Source organism: Schistocerca serialis, chromosome 1 (assembly GCF_023864345.2).
Source record: "Schistocerca serialis cubense isolate TAMUIC-IGC-003099 chromosome 1, iqSchSeri2.2, whole genome shotgun sequence".
In the NCBI taxonomy this organism is placed as follows: domain Eukaryota; kingdom Metazoa; phylum Arthropoda; class Insecta; order Orthoptera; family Acrididae; genus Schistocerca; species Schistocerca serialis.
Genome location: NC_064638.1, coordinates 356516792 through 356536732, shown reverse-complemented (window position 1 = coordinate 356536732; position 19941 = coordinate 356516792). Strand labels below are relative to the sequence as shown.

General features: G+C 39.5%; 1 protein-coding gene across 2 annotated transcripts in view; it reads right to left on the bottom strand.

The window, feature by feature from the left end:
- LOC126470176 (double-stranded RNA-binding protein Staufen homolog 2-like) overlaps window positions 1-19941 on the bottom strand; it is a 257254-nt gene that overhangs the window by 7045 nt on the left and 230268 nt on the right. Inside the window, exon 16 of one of the 2 annotated variants that reach the window (XM_050097836.1) lies at window positions 9000-9126. In XM_050097836.1, coding sequence (XP_049953793.1) covers window positions 9025-9126 — 102 coding nt within the window. In that variant the 3' untranslated portion in view covers window positions 9000-9024. The remainder of the gene's footprint in view (window positions 1-8999; window positions 9127-19941) is intronic. The other variant, XM_050097827.1, reaches the window with a different exon arrangement.

Below are 19941 nucleotides of genomic sequence, written 5' to 3'. Positions count from 1 at the left end.
GAAATCCGTTTTGTTTTCATTTGACGTGGGAGCTGTACATGAAGAGAAGCAGCGAAATCATGTAACGTAAACACGGGTCACATGGAGACGAACCCCTACCCCACTACAATTCAGACAACTCTGTGCATGCCCGAATCTGGCAGCTAGGGCGCGCGAGAAAAATTTTTCTCGTTTGCATCTGGCTGCTTGCTGCTACTGCCGATACAGCTAACAGCCAAACTTCAAGTAGCAGGAGAAGGTACTGCTCACACGCGAGTGAACTGCGCATGCGCATCAGCCCGCTGGCAACTGGTCAAACGAACCCAATGTGAACAGTTGTGATGTCATGCTCATAGCAAGCAGTTTATTGTTACGGAAAATTACATAATCTTTGCCCTCCAGCCTTTGACATATTGCTATTTGCAGACGCTTGTGCGTGCACAGTGTTTTGTTGTAAATTGCGCATTTCCTTTGCCACTAAGGTTTTATTTTTTTTCCTCTCCTTTATTGCTGCAGTATCATTCTCCAGTAGCAGGATACAGTAACATTCTTTGCTAGAGAATCAATTCTTGAAAGTCAAAATTACAAAAATTTACCTGAAAGCTAAAACAATGAAAAATTCTAGGGATTCCGAAAAATTCCTGGGTTTTTCCCCGTTTCCTCCCAGATGAAAAAGTTCCTGTGGTTTTCCCAGTTGTCCCGGGTCGTATACACCCTGCTATTGTGTAGTACCGTTTCCAGTGGCAAAAAATCTCAAAGCTGTTGATATTCACCCTGAAATTCATGCTGCAAATAAAACAAATGTGATGACTGAAGGTATTGTGCATCAGTTGTGTTGTCTGTTTAAGAGTTGATGATGAGAGAAGTTGCTTTATGCCCGAAGTCAAAATGAACTGGTACAGAAAACTGATAAAATAAATTGTGAAAACTGAAGTTTTATGATGTTTCAAATGTAAGAAAACTTTTACAGATTTCTCAATGTTCTTCATGATGCAGAGGGTACTAGGAAAGTTTTGCAATACAGCTCCGTTTATTTAATTTTTTCAAAGTAATTTCTGTCACACTGAATACACCTCTCCATCCTCTGAAACCAATCTCTAAACTAGTTCTCCCAAGTTTCTGCAGGGAGTGAGGCACACATGTTGTCCCAAGCCCTCAAGAGATTATCCTCTCTCGAAAACTGCACTCCTTTCAGCCTAATTTTCACATGCGGGAACAGTGCAAATTCAGAAGGAGCAAAATCTGGACTGTAAGGAGGGTGCTTAAAACGTTTAGAGTCCAGTGTCCCACAAATATTTGGTGCATGCTTTGGCACAGTGAATTGGAGTGCTCTCATGATGGAGGAGGAACCAAGTGTCCAGACTTGACTTTGGTTGCAGGTTCTTCAAAAATTGGATAACTTTTGGCAGGCACTGTTCACTGTACCACTTAGTTCTGATTGTCTTCTGTGTGTCCAAAACAACATGCTCCACAATTCCTCTCAATTTGGGGAGGGGGAAAGAAGCTATCAGCTTCTTCTTTATTTATCAGGACTTTCTGACAGCTACGAGTGTGCCGTTATCTACAAAGACCCAAACTTTGTTTTGAGTCACAGTTGACACGTCATAATAATACAGCCAAGTCTCATCGCCTATCATAACATTACTCACATATTGAGATTGTCTCTTAGAAAACTTCTTTAACATCTCCTGGCACCATGTCATACATCATGTTATCTGTTCTTCCATCAGTCTATGCGGCACCCAGAGAAAACAAAGTCTCTTTACTCGCAAGTGATCATGCCAGAATCGAACGAACTGCTGATGCATTTAGGCCTAAGGTATCCTCTATCTGTTTAAAGGTCTTCGTCTAGCATTTTCCTCACAGCGTCAATGTTTTCTGTACCTGATGATTGTGGCCTTCCCATTTTCTCAGCTTCCTCCAGAGTGAAATTTCCTCTTTGGAATTTACTGACCACATGAATTTAATTGTAGGATGTGAACACATATCACAGAGTGCAAGAGTAGTTTTTCAAAGCAATGGTCTATGTTTAAACTATGTGAGAAGTCGTACCGCAAAACTACCCAAATCTCTCTTCATGAACACAATGCCGTAGTAAGCATTTCAAACTAACCCTGCTGGTGAATGACTGCGCCCAAAGACTTGGCACAGTCGCTACAATGCAAGTGTGAAGTATTTTCAGAACACAGCAACAACAGGGTAGAGTTAAGACAACGTATCTTGGCCCCTGTACAGAAACGGATTCTCATTCTCAATGCTGGGCGAGTATAACCCTCTGTTCTTAAGGGGTGGCCATCTCAGTTTGCTGTTGCCTACTCAGCTGCGTGCCTCATCTGTTATGAACACGACATTCTCTACCCACTTGGGTGCAGGCAGAGGTGAAGTGTGGAAATGGAAGCTTGTGCCTGTTGACTACTCTGCAATTGTTCTCAACTGATTTTAAAGAAATTAATGGGTAAAAAAATTATAAATAGAAAATTAAACAATAAATAAATAAAAAAAACAATGCCTTGGTGCACGGCCAGCACATCTTGGCACAGTGTTACACCGTCCGGGTTATCTGGATACTTCCCACTAACACCAACCTATCTGAACTCTGGAGATGGGAACTTGCTCTTCAATATATCCTCTCTTTCCGTTATCCACCAGGCCTCAATCTCCGCTAATTTCAAGTTGCCGCCACTCATACCTCACCTGTCATTCAACAACATCTTTGCCTCTGCACTTCTGCCTCGACTGACATCTCTGCCCAAACTCTTTGTCTTTAAATATGTCTGCTTGTGTCTGTATATGTGTGGATGGATATGTGTGTGTGCGCGAGTATATACCCGTCCTTTTATCCCCCTAGGGTAAGTCTTTCCGCTTCCGGGATTGGAATGACTCCTTACCCTCTCCCTTAAAACCCACATCCTTTCGTCTTTCCCTCTCCTTCCCTCTTTCCTGATGAGGCAACAGTTTGTTGCGAAAGCTTGAATTTTGTGTGTAAGTTTGTGTTTGTTTGTGTGTGTGTCTGTCGACCTGCCAGCACTTTCATTTGGTAAGTCACATCATCTTTGTTTTTAGATATATAAAAAAACAATTCTCACGCATATCAAAGACTGATTCACATGCTTCATGATGAACTGCCTATCACTTTGAGCAGATCCCTCTAAAACAAGTGACGAAGACTTTTGACTACTGTATTTGTATGACAATACTCAGCTACATTCTGGCTGGAAAAAACAAGAACTGTCAGGCCAAAGTGTACGGGACATTCTTACACATCTGCCCTACAGCCCAGACTTGGCTGCAAGTGACTTCCACTTTCCCACACACTTGAAACAGTGTATTGACACCCAGCACTTTGACTTCAACAAAGAACTTCCAAGATGCTGTTACTGGTTGGCTAGAATCTCAGGTGATTAAGAGATATGGTAGATTATTAAATGAAGCAGTAAGAAAAAAGGGGAGGGGTGTAGTTTTAAGTTCTTCTAATAAATTTACTTTACTTCTTTCAGTACTTTATTTACAGCCAACTGGAAGTTACTTTCCTATTAGCTCTCATAATTTGGTTGGAATTTGCTTTCTGTCATATGTGCCCAAGAGCATGTACAGAGGCGAAGATATACTTTTAGTTTCTGTATCTTGATAATCAATGTTGCACACTCTAATTCAAAATGTGATTAGATTTTCATTGATAGCTTAGCAGCTTTTACCGTTTTAGTATTTCACCAAGATTCGCACATATTAAGTCATTGAAGTCCTTATCGAAGGCTCTTTCCGATGTTTTATTTTTAAAAAAGAAAAAATTGCCACATTGTTTGCCATTCAAAAACTTCACCTTCATATATTTACTCATTCTGGATGTATCCGCAACATGGCTTATGAACTTAATGATGATTAATCTTGAAATGCAGCCTAACATGGTGTGTGTGTGTGTGTGTGTGTGTGTGTGTGTGTGTGTAAGCGCGCGCACGTAAAAAAATTAATGGTACATGAGCTTGATCAATTGAAACCACCAGAGCTGGCACTGAGTTCCAAAGAGAGCATTAGGCAACGACTCACTGGGTACAAAAATACAACAGAAAATGACTGGGTATCTTTGAGAGATGAAAGAATGTATGCAGCAGAAGTCCTGGATAAAACAAACATATTAAACGCAGTTGAAGAACAGGTGAAAATATAAAAATTCCGTGAATGAAGTAGACAAAATTGAATACGGATGACTAAATGATACTGATGGGAAGTACTAAGTGGTAAAGGAAGAATTGCTTGAAGAGAACAAAGCTGTAGAAGCATGCATGGCTACTGGATGAATACGGTAGGAAAATTAACAAAACCTTCAGAGAAAATTATAAAAGATGAAACTTTGTGTCAGACTGGAATCTGAAATTGAACTTCCTACTTTCAATGAGCAGTCTTCTAACTGTGGACGCACATTTAGACATGAAAATATTTATATTTATACGCACAACTGATCTAATTTTTCACTGTTACTAGTGTTTTACCCAACTGCAAGACGACCTTTTTTTCTGAGTTTAGATTCACAGGCAAAGCCTATGAAAGTTCTGAAAAATAGCATTTTTCCAAAGATGCTATTGTGTTAGTGTTTATAGTATTGAAGGTTGATTGTTTTTAATGATAGCATAAATTCAATTTTAATCTTGCTCATCATCGAATTTGGCAGTTTTTCAAATAACAATAGCTCTCTTTATGCACACCTCATCAAAAGGGACACTATTAAGAAACTTGCAGAAACTGGGACAAGCGTGGTAGATACAGTCTTATATTCTGACAGTTCCAGCTCCATTCGAAAGCTATCAGCACATAGTGATGTACATTGAGCCATTTCCCAATGCTGTCAAAATAAGGAAGTTTTATGAAACCATGTTGTGTCCCTGAGAGATTTCTATCATAGCAGATGATCATACAAACCATATGTTACCTGCACTTTACCCAATGGGTGAAACTTTTCCACTGACCTCCCTCCCTCCTCCCCCCCCCCCCCCCCCAAATTTCATTTCTGTTTATTTCACTGATCCCTAGGTCAATTACAGCAGTACAATGTTCGCAGATGGTAAGTTCAGATTTCATCCTTTGTTTCACAGTCTACTTTAGTACTTTTGTGATGGGAAAGGTTTTAGTCTACCATCATGAAGCACATTCACTATATCACGAAGTTTAAAAGAGAAGTGATTTCTCACACTGAGAAAACATCAAATCATGCTGCAGATCAGCAGTATGGGATCAATGAGAGTAACGCTAGATAGCAGAGACAGCAAAGGGAAAGACTTTAAGCTAACTCCTAGATTGGAAAAACATTTTCTGGACTAAAATGTTGCTGCTATCATATATCAGAAGTTGTGCTGGATGGTTTTGTTAGGGAGCAGTGACAGAAGTGTTTACCCATGAGTGCAGAAATTGTCCTAGTTATAGCACATGAAACTGGTAGACAGCAGATCATGAATTTCAAAGGAAGACACAACTGGGTTGCATGTTTCATGAAGTGCTGAGGATTTTCTCTTCATAGGTGCACTTCAATTGCACAGAAGCTAATAGAAGAAAAACTCATCAAATTTCTGTCCCTCCTGAACCTCATTTCTTGGGTGCAGCTTGTATTTGAAGTAGGCTTACACTGGGTAAATAAATTGAATTTATTCACTGCAAGAAAATGAATGGAGTCAATAGGATTTCCATCAATGGAGATACAATGACATGAAATGATATCCAGGAAAACTTTTCAGAAAACCCCTATCTACAACACACTGCATATGTCATGACAAATGAAAATTTGTGCCATACCAGGACTAAGATCTGCATTTCCTGAGAACAGCTGCCTTAACCAATCAAGTGGATTATCTGAGGATTCCTGAGTAAAATTTTCATCAAAATACATCAGCCTATTATACACCTACTTTAATTTCTCACTCTTTTTTGTTTGTTTGTTTTTTTATTTTTTGAAGGGGGTGGGGCGGTGTGTGTGTGTGTGTGTGTGTGTGTGTGTGTTTGTGGGGTCAAGGGGGGGGGGGGGGGTTTGCTAGGAGCAGAGGAATAGGTAGAATATCTTATATTAACTCCTGTGAGGCCCTGAACAATGTACACAGTTAAAGTGCAATATAACAGTAGCACGTGTTACCCTCTTTTGTCCTGGTGACAGAGGCAGCACGTTGACTCCAAACATGTTGTTCAGTCATCCGGACCCACAACAACTCCACACTTACATTTCACGGACATCGGCCAAAGGTGGTTCTAACGTACATGGTACACTCCTTACTCTATGCCACATCACAGATTTGTTCAAAATGAACAAGGCAAGATGAGTGGTGTGGCTACAAATGTTCCCTCGTGTATGTGACGTGTTTCTCAAATCATTTCAATATAATTTCAAAGTAATGAATCTTGATGCACTGCCTTGCTGAAGGCAAATTTCACCTGGAGAGGAGGGCCCACAAGCACAACCATCGATGCATATCACTGGACATCACATTCCGACCTGCCACCAACCCCCCCCCCCCCCCCCCCCCCCCCACACACACACACGAGAAAATTTATACCACCTGTCCAAATGGTGTCCTATTAGAAAGAGGAATGTGTGGTATGGCTGCTCATTGGGTGTTGGCAGTACTTAACTGTTGTTTAATTTGTTGCACTTAGGCTTGCCTGTTCTCTGGCACAATTTGTAATAATGATGACCTTTCTCATCAACATGTTGTTGCCTGTGCCAGTAGTTTTCCTAAATCAAGGTACTCATGTTATGCTCTTGCCACTGCGGCATGTGAAAACCATAAAGCACAGTGCCTTCTTGATTAAAGAGATAAAGTTTCTCATGGTTCATGCCCTCACACTCTGGCTGCAATCAAAGGCACTGATACTGCCTCTTTCCTAACCTGATTGGTGTGCAAAGAAGAAGGCAGGTTGTGGGGTGATTTGGAGTGGCAAGGAACAGTGATGCTACAGCCTAAAGTGTCATTCTGCGGTGTCAGTCCGTAGGATGGACATCAGAGTGTATGCAGAACATTTAATATTGATTTTCGTGTTAGTTTAAGTATGGTGAGGTCACTAGGCTCTGTAGTGTTCGTTCTGGGTGACATAGAGCAAACACAGAAAGTATTACAACAAAAAGCGACAGCAGTAGTACTCTGAGCACATAAATTTTTAGTGCTTACCCCTGCGGTGACAGTTGCCAGGGTAGTGGCGGCAGGAGTGTGAGGCATAGGACAGACACAGATAGCACATTGGTGACGTTGCACGATATAGCACATTGGTGACATTGTACGATATTCTCTCTCTGCACAGAGCACATCAACTGCTGCCTTCTTATGTGTGCCCAGCTATAACAATATGTCTGTGCCCAATATGTCATTGTCATAATATCCCAATCACATCATAAGAGAAATTATTCCATTCACTGTGGCAGTAAGAACTCCTCTCTCTCTCTCTCTCTCAATTCAACACAGAAACTGTCTTGACCCAGTTGCTCATAAGTGCTGCAGTAGAACATGAGCACTTATGACTGTGGGTACACTGTGTTATTCTAATAGGCTTCCTAATGGCAGCAACTTCTACCAGATGACAGAAAATTCCTTGAGAATGGCACTGCTAAATAGTATTGAAATCTCATATTAATTAATGCAGCTACTAAACTAACTATATTTTTAAAGTACACAGCTGGAAGTAATCAAAACGAAGCACTTCAAAGAACACACATTAAATTCAGCCCATCTTCATACCCAGTGTTTCTTTCCCTATGTTTATGACACCTTTATGATCCAACTACATGCAATCAAAACTCTTCACCTGTTCACTGATCATATGAATTGTATGCAACGTAATATCAAGTTCACTGCAGATGGAGAGTGAAGGAAAGTAACTATTATTTTTATGTCCTACCTGAACAAAACTCAGATTAGCAGCTAGGTTATCATGTTTACTGGAAAGAAACACAAACTGACTTGTATCTCAATGCACAAATCTTTCATAAGAATGTGTTTTTAAATACTTTAATACATAGAACTAAAACCTTCTGTGACAAGGAACACCTGGATTCCAAGATCAGTTACCTAAAGCAATTATTCGGAAAGAACAGCTATAACAATCAATACATTAAGTTAGCAACCTAAAAAATAAAACACAGATTAGAAGGCAATCAGCTAATAGCATTCCATCCTGTCTTAGAAGATATAACAAATAAAATAGACACAGCCTTGGGTAGACACAGTATTGAGTTCACTTGTCAACCACTCAAGAAAATTAGAGAAATTGTGCACCCAGTAACAGACAGCCTTGATCTTGGTGTTCTTGGAATTTATAAATACCTTGTGAATGTGGTAGCAGTTACATTGGTGAAACAATATGAAGGGTTTCAGAAAGCTGCACAGAGCACCAATATCTTATTAAATGTAATGATTTCAACAAATCTTTTGCTGCCAAACACAGTCTCATGAACAAATATATAATTAATTTTATGAAACTGAAATATCATTCCATTTGTCTACCTAATGGGATTCTGTCGTTAAAGAATCTGTTGAAATCAGAAAGTGTAATAACTTTAACTGGACAGTGGCTACACTCTTGGTGCTGCATGGAGATGAACACTTGATGCTGACAGGCAACAGAGAAATCAGCTGAATCATCCACTATCTAATGAAATTGGCATCGCTGTCAATATTCTTCAGTCAAAGACATCAACAAAATCTCTGTATATGGAAGTTCCAAGACTGTGACATCTCCATGACATTACTCAGCCAACCAAAGCATCAAATGACCCAATGAAATATCACCTGAAGAAGATGGAAAATGTTAAAAGTTCAATACTGATATATCTGATGCGGCAAGAACTCCATGAAGCATTTATTCAAGTAACAACTGTCTTTCATTTAAATAATGGTCAGCAGGCATGAAGATGCAATCTGATTTTAGGAGAGGATGGGGATCATTCACAACCATCAAATCATGCCAGGTTTTTATTTTTCGAAATGAAAATTAAACATAACAATACATTTCAAATTCAAATTAAAAAGTGTTCATTAAGCATCACTCACCATATACAATGTTTCTTGAGAATGCTTACCCATCTCCCTGACTTTGCTCCTTTTTTACAGTGCCACCAGATGAAGAAACAGAATCCAGACCCATCTCTGATAAGGCTCGCAGTGCTGTTAGTGCTGCCTGTAATGTTAGAGAAGGTATCTGTATTTGTTTGTCTAATGCTTGTGTTGCGCTACAAGAAAGTAGATGTTTACTTTTTCAAATTTAGTCACAGCACACTATAAAAATTGCAGCAGCACAGTCATTCCACTATAACAATAGTGCACATCTTACGGCATATGTGCTGAAATATTTCAGTTCACAATAGATGACGATGACAATGATGATTATTATCTTCATCCTAACACAAAATGAATTTCTGGAAGTGAAATGAGGGATACTGTTTGCCAAATATTATCAAGTGATGATGTGAACCATGCCTAACACACACATGGTGTGACACAAGACAAAGAAGCTTGTCTATTTGTAAAACCCTACATCATGCTCATGAATATATTGCACATATTTAATGGCATGAAGGCCTTGGCTGTAAACAATGGTAAGGAAAAAGTTGGCTGCTTTGAGAAACTATGCACTAAAGTTTCAACAAATCTAATAAAGTAGATATTTGAAATACATCCATTGTGATTTTTTAATTCAGATTCGTCACTGTTTTCAAATATTTCTGTTTTTGTTTACATGCACACTGAATGCACTTAGCAAGGTTGAGCACTGACTTACCACTGTTTACTTGCTGGGTGAGCTAATGAAACAGCATGAAACCTCTCAAAAACACAAATCTAAAACATCCAAATTTTTCAGTTTATGATATTAAGATCTGCATTACCAATTTTGCAATAATACTGCATAACCTCAAAAATTAATCTATGATCAAAAATAAAATTAGTTTTATTGTCACTGAATACAGCATGTGAACAGTTTTAATGATGACCCTTAACATTTCCATCATCACACTGTCACATAAAGTATGGTGAGGGATGCAGGTCGTAAGTTAACATAGTTTACTTGCTAAAACAGTTATTAACGTTTAACGGATTAGCAACAACTTTTGAAGTGTATTCAAGTTCAGGTACACATTGAGAGGCTTTAACTGAGTCACATTTATTCACTTAATTCTCATAATTGTACAAATCATCCCTGAAAAGCATATGTGTTCACTACTATTGGCAGCCATATTTTTGGCACTTATCACTGTTTACATCAAAACATCCTTATCAACTTATGAAAATGAAACACATCATGTACTTGTTTTACATGTAAAAACTATGTTTCAAATTGACTGTCCCTTACCAATGTTTACAGTCGAGGTCTTTATATATTAAATATGTTTATCTAATTTCATATAATTTCACAGTATTTCTTTTGCTTGATCTAGTAATCACTTAATAGCTTCTTATAACAGTAACAAACATTTTATTAATACTTTGGGGAGTTGAAATAACCAAAACAGGTGCACACTGATTAAAATCAATTTATAACAGACTTTTCAGTGAGTCAAGTTGTATGGGCCAGCTGCCAGGCCATTGTATTACTTTCTTGAGCACCATGTACTTGCTGCTTTTCCAGTTTAGCAGGTACTTGCAGAGTCTCCATCTGGTTTGGCTGGCTGCACAATGGCAACACACTGCTTGCCGCCCCTGCAGTCTGTCAACCACAAATTTATTTGAATCAAACTATCGTTATCTGTCTGTTGCTTCTTCTCTCTTTTTTAAAATACAACAGTGTTTTTTTTTTGTCATCATTCATCGCAGCTCTGATGCAGACCACCACAAAGTCCTCTCCAGTGCTAACCTCTTCATCTCAGACTAGCACTTTCAAACTACATCCTCAAGTATTTGTTGAACTTATTTCAGTCTTCCTCTACAGTTTTTACCATCTACAGCTTCCTCTCTTCCTCTAGTACCATGGAAGTTATCCCCTGATGTCTTAATACATATCCTATTATTCTGTCCCCTCTTCTTCTCAGTATTTTTCACATGTTCCTCTCTTTGGTGATTCTGCGGAGAACCTCCTGAATTACTCATTAACAGTTCAGCTAATTTTCAACATTCTTCTGTAGCACCAGATCTCAAATGCTTTGATTCTCTTCTGTTCCAATTTTTCCGCAGTCCATGATTCACTATGATACAATGCTGGGTTCCAAACATACATTCTCCCTTCCTCACTCACATATAAGCTAAATGGACCACTACAGCATATTAATGCACATTTCAGGCAAAGTCATCATCTATGATTAGTTATTACTAAGGTCACTAAACAGGATGCTCACAGCTTCAATTTTGTGGTTCCAATGCAACTTAATGGCTCTCTTTTTTCTGAACATTTGAAGTTAATCTTTAATAACTAATTCTGATCTTCTGTATTCTGTCATATATCTGTGTCATCACATGGCTTAGGATCTTTTAGTGCAAAATTGTGGCAAAAAAGGTGAAAATATGGTGTGATATTTACGCAATTCCACACGCAAAAATTTATTATGGAATGGCTACATGAATCATTAAATCTGAAACTGCCAAAAACTTGAGAATGCATCTGCGATGACTCATCACATTTTAGTAAACAGAAAAGGAATATCCTACATCAACATACACAAGTGCGATCTGAAGTTTTCCTGTCGTATTTCCAATTTGAACAGTTCTCGGGTATCCGACCGGGTAGCGTCGTAATTTCTCCACAATATTTCGGCAGAAGTACACGCTGCCATCTTCAAGTGGTTCCTGACGAATGCTGTGCTGTTCCTCTCGGCGCCCTATATATGCTAGCCGTTACCCCCTCCACCGTTCCTCTCCTGATGTCTTTGGTGTGGCCGGCGCGGCGGCTACTGGAGGTGGTGGGGGAAGGGGTGCTTGGGTCTGAACTGGGGTCTGCAGTCTCCCTGCTGTCGCCGTCGGTCCTCGATCTCTGGGACCGCATTTTTCTCTCCAGGCTGAGTGCAGGGTTCCAAGCCTGACTAAGTTGAAGGCCACTGTCTTTATTAATTAGATCATCCCATAGTCGGATTTCGATGGCCTCTTCAGTAACGCAGTCCCAGAAGGAGGAGGATTGACAGAGTATTTTTGTTTTTTCATAGTCCATAGTATGGCCAGTCTTTATACAATGGTCAACCACGTCTGATTTAGTGGCCTGGCGTAATTCAGTATGGCGCTTGTGTTCGCGGCAGCTCTCTTCTACAGTGCGGACTGTCTCCCCAATTTATGATTTCCCGCACTGACAGGGAATTTAATAAATGCCTGGTTTTCGAAGGCCTAGGTCATCTTTCACTGAACCCAGTAGAGTCAAGGTTTTTGCAGGGGGTCGGAATACACATTTCACATTGTGTTTCCCCAGGATTCTGCCGAATTTTCTTGAGGCATCACTCGTGTGCCGCTATTCAACAATGTTGGCAGGAATGGATTAATCATGGTTGAACACAGCATCAGGAAGGAAGCAGTCAACAGAACACAAAGACTGGATTTGAGCCCAACTACATTTCCTCTGTCAAATGCAGACATCTGTTTATGTTCCTAAATGCCTTCAGTTGCCACTACAGCTCCCAGCATGAAGGTGTTTTGCCAGGACTGAGTTATCATCGGAGAGGTATTCAGAGCTCCGTATTCATCATTATTATTAATCTGATCTGCAAGTGGTTCTTCATTGACCACAATGACTATTAATAGGTGGCTCACAGAAAGGAAGCTGTGCTCACAGCACCCTTTGCACTGACTACCATTGACCTCATTACACCAACAAACCAGTTTGCAGTGATGTATGGCACATTCGGCCTGGAATCTCACTGACTGGAGGAGAACTGTCACCAGTGATGAGTTCTGCTTTGAACTGAGCCCCAGTGACCAGTGAAAATGTGATAGAAGATGCCCCAAACAGTGATGGGATACCAACGAGACTGTCGCCTGCCATACAGCTCGATAGTCAGGAGTGGTTCTCTGAGGTGCCATTTCACTTCATAGCAGGTCCCCTTTGGTTGTCATTCACGATACCATTATAGGATGGCGTTAGATCAGCTATATTTTACACCCAGTTTTGTTGCCCTTCGAAACAAGCTATCCTGGGCTAACATTTCAGCAAGACAATGCCCACCCGCACAGCAAGAATTTCTACTGCTTGTCTTTGTGCCTGCCAAATCCTACCGTGGCCAGCAGGGTCGCCGGATCTCTCCCCGATTGACAACCTTTGGAGCATTATGGTCAGGGCCATCCAATTAGCTTGCGATTTTGATTATCTAACACACCAATGGGCAGAATTTGGCACGATATCTGTTAGGAGGACATTAAAAACTCTATCAATCAATGTCAAACCATGTAATTGCTTGCATAATAAGAGCCAGAGGTGGACCAATGTGTTATTGACTTGCTGAGATTGTGAGGCTATTTCTCTTGAATAAATATATGACTTTCTTGAAGCTGTAATCATTTGTTTGTCTTTACCTGTACATCACATCTACAAATTTCAGACCAATTTGGATAATGCCTTCATGGTGTGTCTTTCTTTCTTTCTTCTTTCTTAGCGTGTACTATTCTATGTTTGAAAGGCTGTAAAATATAAACATGTTTGTATGCATTTGTAAGAAGGTAGCCAGTAATAAAAATATCTGCACAATGCATTTTTCCCCAAACAAGTTATGGTTGAGTGTTTAAGGACTACATTCAAATGATTTTTAATTTGTGGACATCATCCTAGCTTTCAGTAAAATGGAATGCAGTCAGTCATTAAAATTTGGTATATTACTTTCTTCTTCACAGACAACTAAATGAACTTTCGTGCTCAATTTCATACTTCTCCAATGATACAGCTACTTAATTAGTGACACATTCATTGCCTCTGGAAGAACTTAATCATCAGCAATATATTGATCAGTTTTAAACGAGGACAAGTGAGTAGATAGCTCAGTCAACCAAAACACTAGAGTGATTTCAGTTGAAAGAATGAATACATGGTTCAACCAACAGAAAAGCTACACTAGTTTCACAAGAAAAGAAAGAATTAATAATTTGGTCAAGCTGCACTCTGGTTACACTCAAGAGAGTGAATGAACAGTCCAGCCGATAATTAAAATTACAACCAAGGAGGAGGAGGAGGAGGAGGGGGAGGAGGAGATTAGTGAGTAATGTCCCATTGACAATGAGGTCATTACAGACAGAGCACAAACTTGGCTTCAGGAAGGATAGGGGAGGAAATCAGCTGTGCCCTTTCAAAGAAACCTTCCCAGCATTTGCCTGAAGCGACTTGGAGGACTCACTGAAAACCTAAATCAGGATAGTTGGATGCGGGTTTGAACAACCATCCTCTGGAATGCAAATTACAACCCCCTAAATTGATTGTTTTCATTTGGTTGTCCCCATCACAGGAAGGAGTGTCTGGGTTCATCATACAGCTCTTGTTTACCTTATAGTTCTTTAGCCATTCAGAAAATTATTACAGATAAACACTGCAGCTTTCACTGAAGTGCAAAATCTAGTGATGGCGACAGAAGCTTCATTCGTACTCAATTATATTTTACACTATCACGCAACAACACAAACGTGCATTATTGAAAGTTTGTGCCATAGTGGCATTGTCTGCATTTTCTAAAAAGCAAGTTAACAAAAGCTCGGGATTCACTTAGTGTCCATTCAGGGGAACTGAATACATGTCTGTTCTGTCAGTTAGTGGTTTCATTAAGACTGAAACACATTGCATCATTGGCTATTGTTTATCTGACTTGTTACATTTTTTCTTCATGTAGAGACTTAAGGTACAGACTTTTTTCAAATACTACCATCGAACAGACTTTCCGGTATACTTCTCCAGATACAATTGTGTAATGGGAGTGTTTACTCATAAAGGCAATGCTGCAAATACCAGCACTATGTCATAAAAAATTCTTAAGAGTGCTTTCCAATTACAACACACCACTGAATATGATTTCATTGGTGCTTTTCATGAATCAAGACTAAGATGTTAAAAGTACTGCACTTCACAACAGAGTCATCAACTGTTTAATGATGTCACACATTCTCCCACTGCTCGTTCTGGAGTATGGCACCTTGAACGCAGACAAAAAAAACTCACACTATTTCTGCTCATAGTGTAGTCGCGATACAGGCACTCTGTGAATAATCAATACTGCAACCAGTGTTAAGATAAGTGCTTAGTAGTCTGCCCTACCAGCAATTCTTGTAATTTTCAAAATGTATTCGTGTAATACAGAGGGAGACCAAATCACCCCATCCCCCATAAGAAGTGACAATAGTGTCTTGCATTATCAAATTATGGTTTATTTATTCAACAGATGTCAAATGTCGAAATATTTCTGCAAAAGGTATTATGGTACCTTTTCTACTCTGCAACTGTTGTCTAATAGTAAGTTATCGCTTATACTGAGACAGAGAATCACTAGTAGGCATGGTGACTCGCTCCACATTTGAACATGAGTGTGTTGCCATTATGCATTGAGGCAAAGTTACCCTGAACTAAAACAATGTAACTGCGTTAATAAATTCAAATTTCCTATCCATGTATGTATGGACAGAAATGCAAGTTTTGTACTTTGGGATTATGTTAATTATGAAATTTAGAAGGAACTACCAATCTTTGTGGTTACTTGTTTCATAGTAAACAAAGGAAAAGAAAGTATAGAAAGTATGTATTTCCTTCCACAGTCAAGAGACTTAGCCTCTAAGTGATCAACTTTTAGGAATGAAATTATGAAATACCTTGAAAGAACACACACTACTAAGTCCTTTGTATGTTCCTTTTAAGTAGGAAAAAACCAGCAAATTTGCTGTTACGGCCAACTACTTTCTGGCATTGGGGGAATAGTGGTGAAGTCTATTAGATCAGTTCACTGTAAGCTACCCCTATTCATTCTTCATCATGTGATGCAGCATGAAGTCCGGGGTGTGTGGGTGGGGACAACAACTAAGGAACCTGCAACAAACAAACTTTCAACAGATATTTCTCTCCAAATTAAATCATTTACAGTATCACATTTTATTAAAAGTGCAATTCTAGGGAGACTAACCATCCCTGTCCTTATTGTAACACCATAATAAGTGCACAGAATCATGATTATTTTTAATACAGCAGATTTTCTACTGCATAACATGGTTCTTTTTAAGTACAACAACTGCCTCAAAATTTTCAGAAGGCCAGTTAGATCATCATAGCAGGCATGCCCAACATTTCAACAACAGATTGAGTTGTAACTGTAAGACTGATGGCGAGAGGCATAAGCAGTTCTTTTTATTTTTATACCTGTGAACAGTTCCTTTTATATCTGCGAGCACTCCCCTATCCTGTGCACAAATCCGTGACCCAGGTTTTGTGTATTTTATCTCATTGCGGTGCCGTTCTTGGCTTGCTGTCATTTCATCTGGCACCCCAGTATTACTCTGTTCATCTTGTTGTTTGACCTTTGCACTTCCATTCCAGTGCACTGGGCCGGATTGCACAGTTCACTGAGGCAGTACTCAGAGTCATAATTAATCAGGTTTTCCATGATATTAATTTTGATGAGTTTGTCTATTTATTTTTGTTGAGATCCCGAAATAAATTTAAATTAATCCAAGGCTCAGTATACCATCTCAGTAAGGCCTGGCATCCTGCACACCATTTAATTATAAATCAACCGGAGACGTAGACCAGAACAGTACAACGAAATAGTAAAGGCAAAGCAACAAGATGGGTAGGGCTTATGCTGGGGATATTGGGTGGAATGACAGCGATCTAAGAATGGTAGTGGGGTGTAACGCAAGTATAGAATGCCCACACTGCCAATGGAAGCATGGTGTGTGTGTGTGTGTGTGTGTGTGTGTGTGTGTGTGTGTGAGGAGGCAGGGTGAGGGCGGGCGCATGCGTGCTTGTGTATTCGCTCATGCGGAGGTTGTGGTGATAACTTCGATTGTTGTGAAATATTGTGCCTGATCCTGTCATTTGCCAAATAACTTTCCTTTCAACTGCTCAGTTTCTCAGCTCTCTCGAGATCAACCTGAAAAGCAATTTTACTTTTTCTTCATGATTCTGGTAGTTCGCAAGAAATGAAACACGCTGAGAAGAAGCTAAATAAGATATAGAACATCGTAAGGTTTTCTTTTGTTTACTCAAATTAAAAGGATTTGTAGATCTGTCGTAAAGCAGCCCCTAGACAATCAATAATGTTGTGCTATATTTTGTGATGTGCAACAACTTAGACATCTAGGAGAGAGATTGAGATGTGCAATAATGATGAGGACGTCAAAAACTTTGGAAATATACTGCACTGCTCAGAAATATTGTGCCATTTGTGGGCAGTATTAAAAATATTCTTGACATTCCCTTGTGTGCTACACAGAGCAGAGAGGTTAGGTTAGGTTAGGTTAGGTTTGTAGTTACTGTGTGGAGAATGACTTCAAAACAAGAAAAAAGAACATAATTATGAGAGTGCATCAAATTGTATAAATTACTGCCGGCATTGTGGGGCATTAGGGCAGATAAGAACAAACAAAAAATGATGAATTGTATGAATTGCCACTTGGAAAATATAGGGAATAAAGTATAATTAGATATTTATCTCCGTGTATACATTACTAGAGAACCTAGCAATTCTTTGCAATTGCTAAATATGTATCAGAATTGGCTATAGGTCCTGGTCTATCTCTCCCCCCCCCCCCCCCCCCCCCTTCCCATCTTCTACTTCCCTTCCTCTTACCATGATCTTGAGGTTTGTTATAGCCAACGAAAACTTGGCTGAAAACTGAAATAGCTTAAAATAAATGGTTAAATAGGTTGGGATCATTGGTACTGCTGCTGGATCTCTGAGGATGGTAGCTACAACGAAAGTATTTTGCATAGTTTTAATCTGCAAATGTGTAGGATTACAAGTTTAGCATGATGCAGATTCCATAATAGTATTCTATACTCCGTTCATCATAATAAACCCCATGTAAACACTACACTATACACTCTTCCGCATTTGCTGGAACCTCACTGGATTTTGTTTAACATGGAAGGAAAGCCAAGCTGTAGCTTTACCGGTGCATTTAACTTGGACACCACTGGCCAGGCAAGTGATCCAACTAATCTGCAATTAAGTGAGCAGTTGCAGTAAATACATAAAAAGTGACGAGCAGACAATAATATAGCTTCAAATGTCAGTTAATTTTTAAACAGAAAGAAAAAGTACATGGTAAAATTCAGGTAATACACTTCTCTGCTGATCAGACGGAAAACATAACATGCTCTTGATCTTAGCTAAAATAGTACTGTAATTAAAATGAAGAGTTAAGAAAATTCCTGATTTTAACAAGGGTAATTTTTCTGCATGAGCTGTGTGTGGCATAAAAGGGCACTGCTGGGATTTTTCCATCTAGTTAAATATTGAAACCACTGAACGTATTACAGGCAGTCACCAGATAATCTCTGAACTGCTTCCATATCGTCGGACTTCAAGGAATACATTACAGTACTATTACGTTGATAACAGGGCGATCAGCAACAGAATCCCAAACCGCCAAGAAGTCCACATTTCCTCCTCTTTTATGATGTGTTGTTTTGCATTTCACCATCATTCGGCAGTGAAGCGTCACAAAGCTTCGTGCATTAGTTCCAGAATGTTTGGCAGCTTAGATGTCTTGTTATTTCTCACGACAAATCCCTTAACTTGGCTCCATATCAATTTTATTGCAGTGTTAAGGCGACAACTGTAAAAACACAGCATTTATACAGTGTGCTTGACGTTGTGAAAATGATTGTTTTTATGTTGCTACGATGCTTTTCGCTGTGGCTCGTGTGAAACATCTGTCCTGCAAAGCAACGGGCATATTCTAATAAAGAGTATCTGATTTTTCAGTTTTCTCCAAAATATTTAATTTTGTAATTTTTCTTAATTTCAAAATCTTTAAAAATCTTTTATAAAATATCAATAACTAAGAACGTATATTTGGAAAGAAATGCAGAATTTTGCCTGTGACATGTAATTAGAAGATCTGCCTTTTTCTGGAGGGGGGGGGATAAAAATAAAAATGATGGCTAAGTATGAGTTAATTACCATACATTTGATAAATTTCATACTTAAATGATTTAGGTATTCAAACCGAACAAAAAAAAATTGTAGAACGAAATGGGTCTCGAACTGCCACTCACCAGCCCACTCGTTTATAAATCTACCACGCTTCTACTTACACTATGAAGATAATTAAAATACTACTCCTTACATTTATTACATTTTCTCGAAAACTGTCGAGGTTGTTTTTTTCGCTGAAATTTTGTGAAACACGTTAACAGCAACTTGTTTCTAGCCATTAACAGTGTTCCGCGCGCATGTTTTACGGCAAAGTAGGAAGCAGTTGTACAGTATACAGGCACTTCTGACACCAATTGTAAATGTATACAAAGTTTGGGAAAGGGGGGAGGCGGTTGTTACATATGCCTCATGACGACAGGGTGCAGGAGGTTGAACAGTCAGGATTAGAGAGTGGGCATCCAAGGCTGCCCTTAAATGACAGAACAGGAAATTAGGTACAATACCGAGAATATATTTCCGGGTATGGTATACAAGGGTCGGAAGTTACCAGGCTTTGGCCAGTCTAGGAGATTGAATGATTAACTGAAATGGGCAATGGAAGGGTTCAAAATGGTTCAAATGGCTCTGAGCACTATGGGACTTAACATCTGTGGTCATGAGTCCCCTAGAACTTAGAACTACTTAAACCTAACTAACCTAAGGACATCACACAACACCCAGTCATCACGAGGCAGAGAAAATCTCTGACCCCGCCGGGCATCGAACCCGGGAACCCGGGCGTGGGAAGCGAGAACGCTACCGCACGACCACGAGCTGCAGACCAATGGAAGGGGAAGTGGTTCATATTAACTTACGCTGATGGCCGGTTGTGAAGAGCAGAGCCAGAGGCTCCGCCTTCCAAGAAGACGTCTGTGCTCCTCGAAGTCTGGATTCCAAGAGAGAAAAGCAAGTGTGTT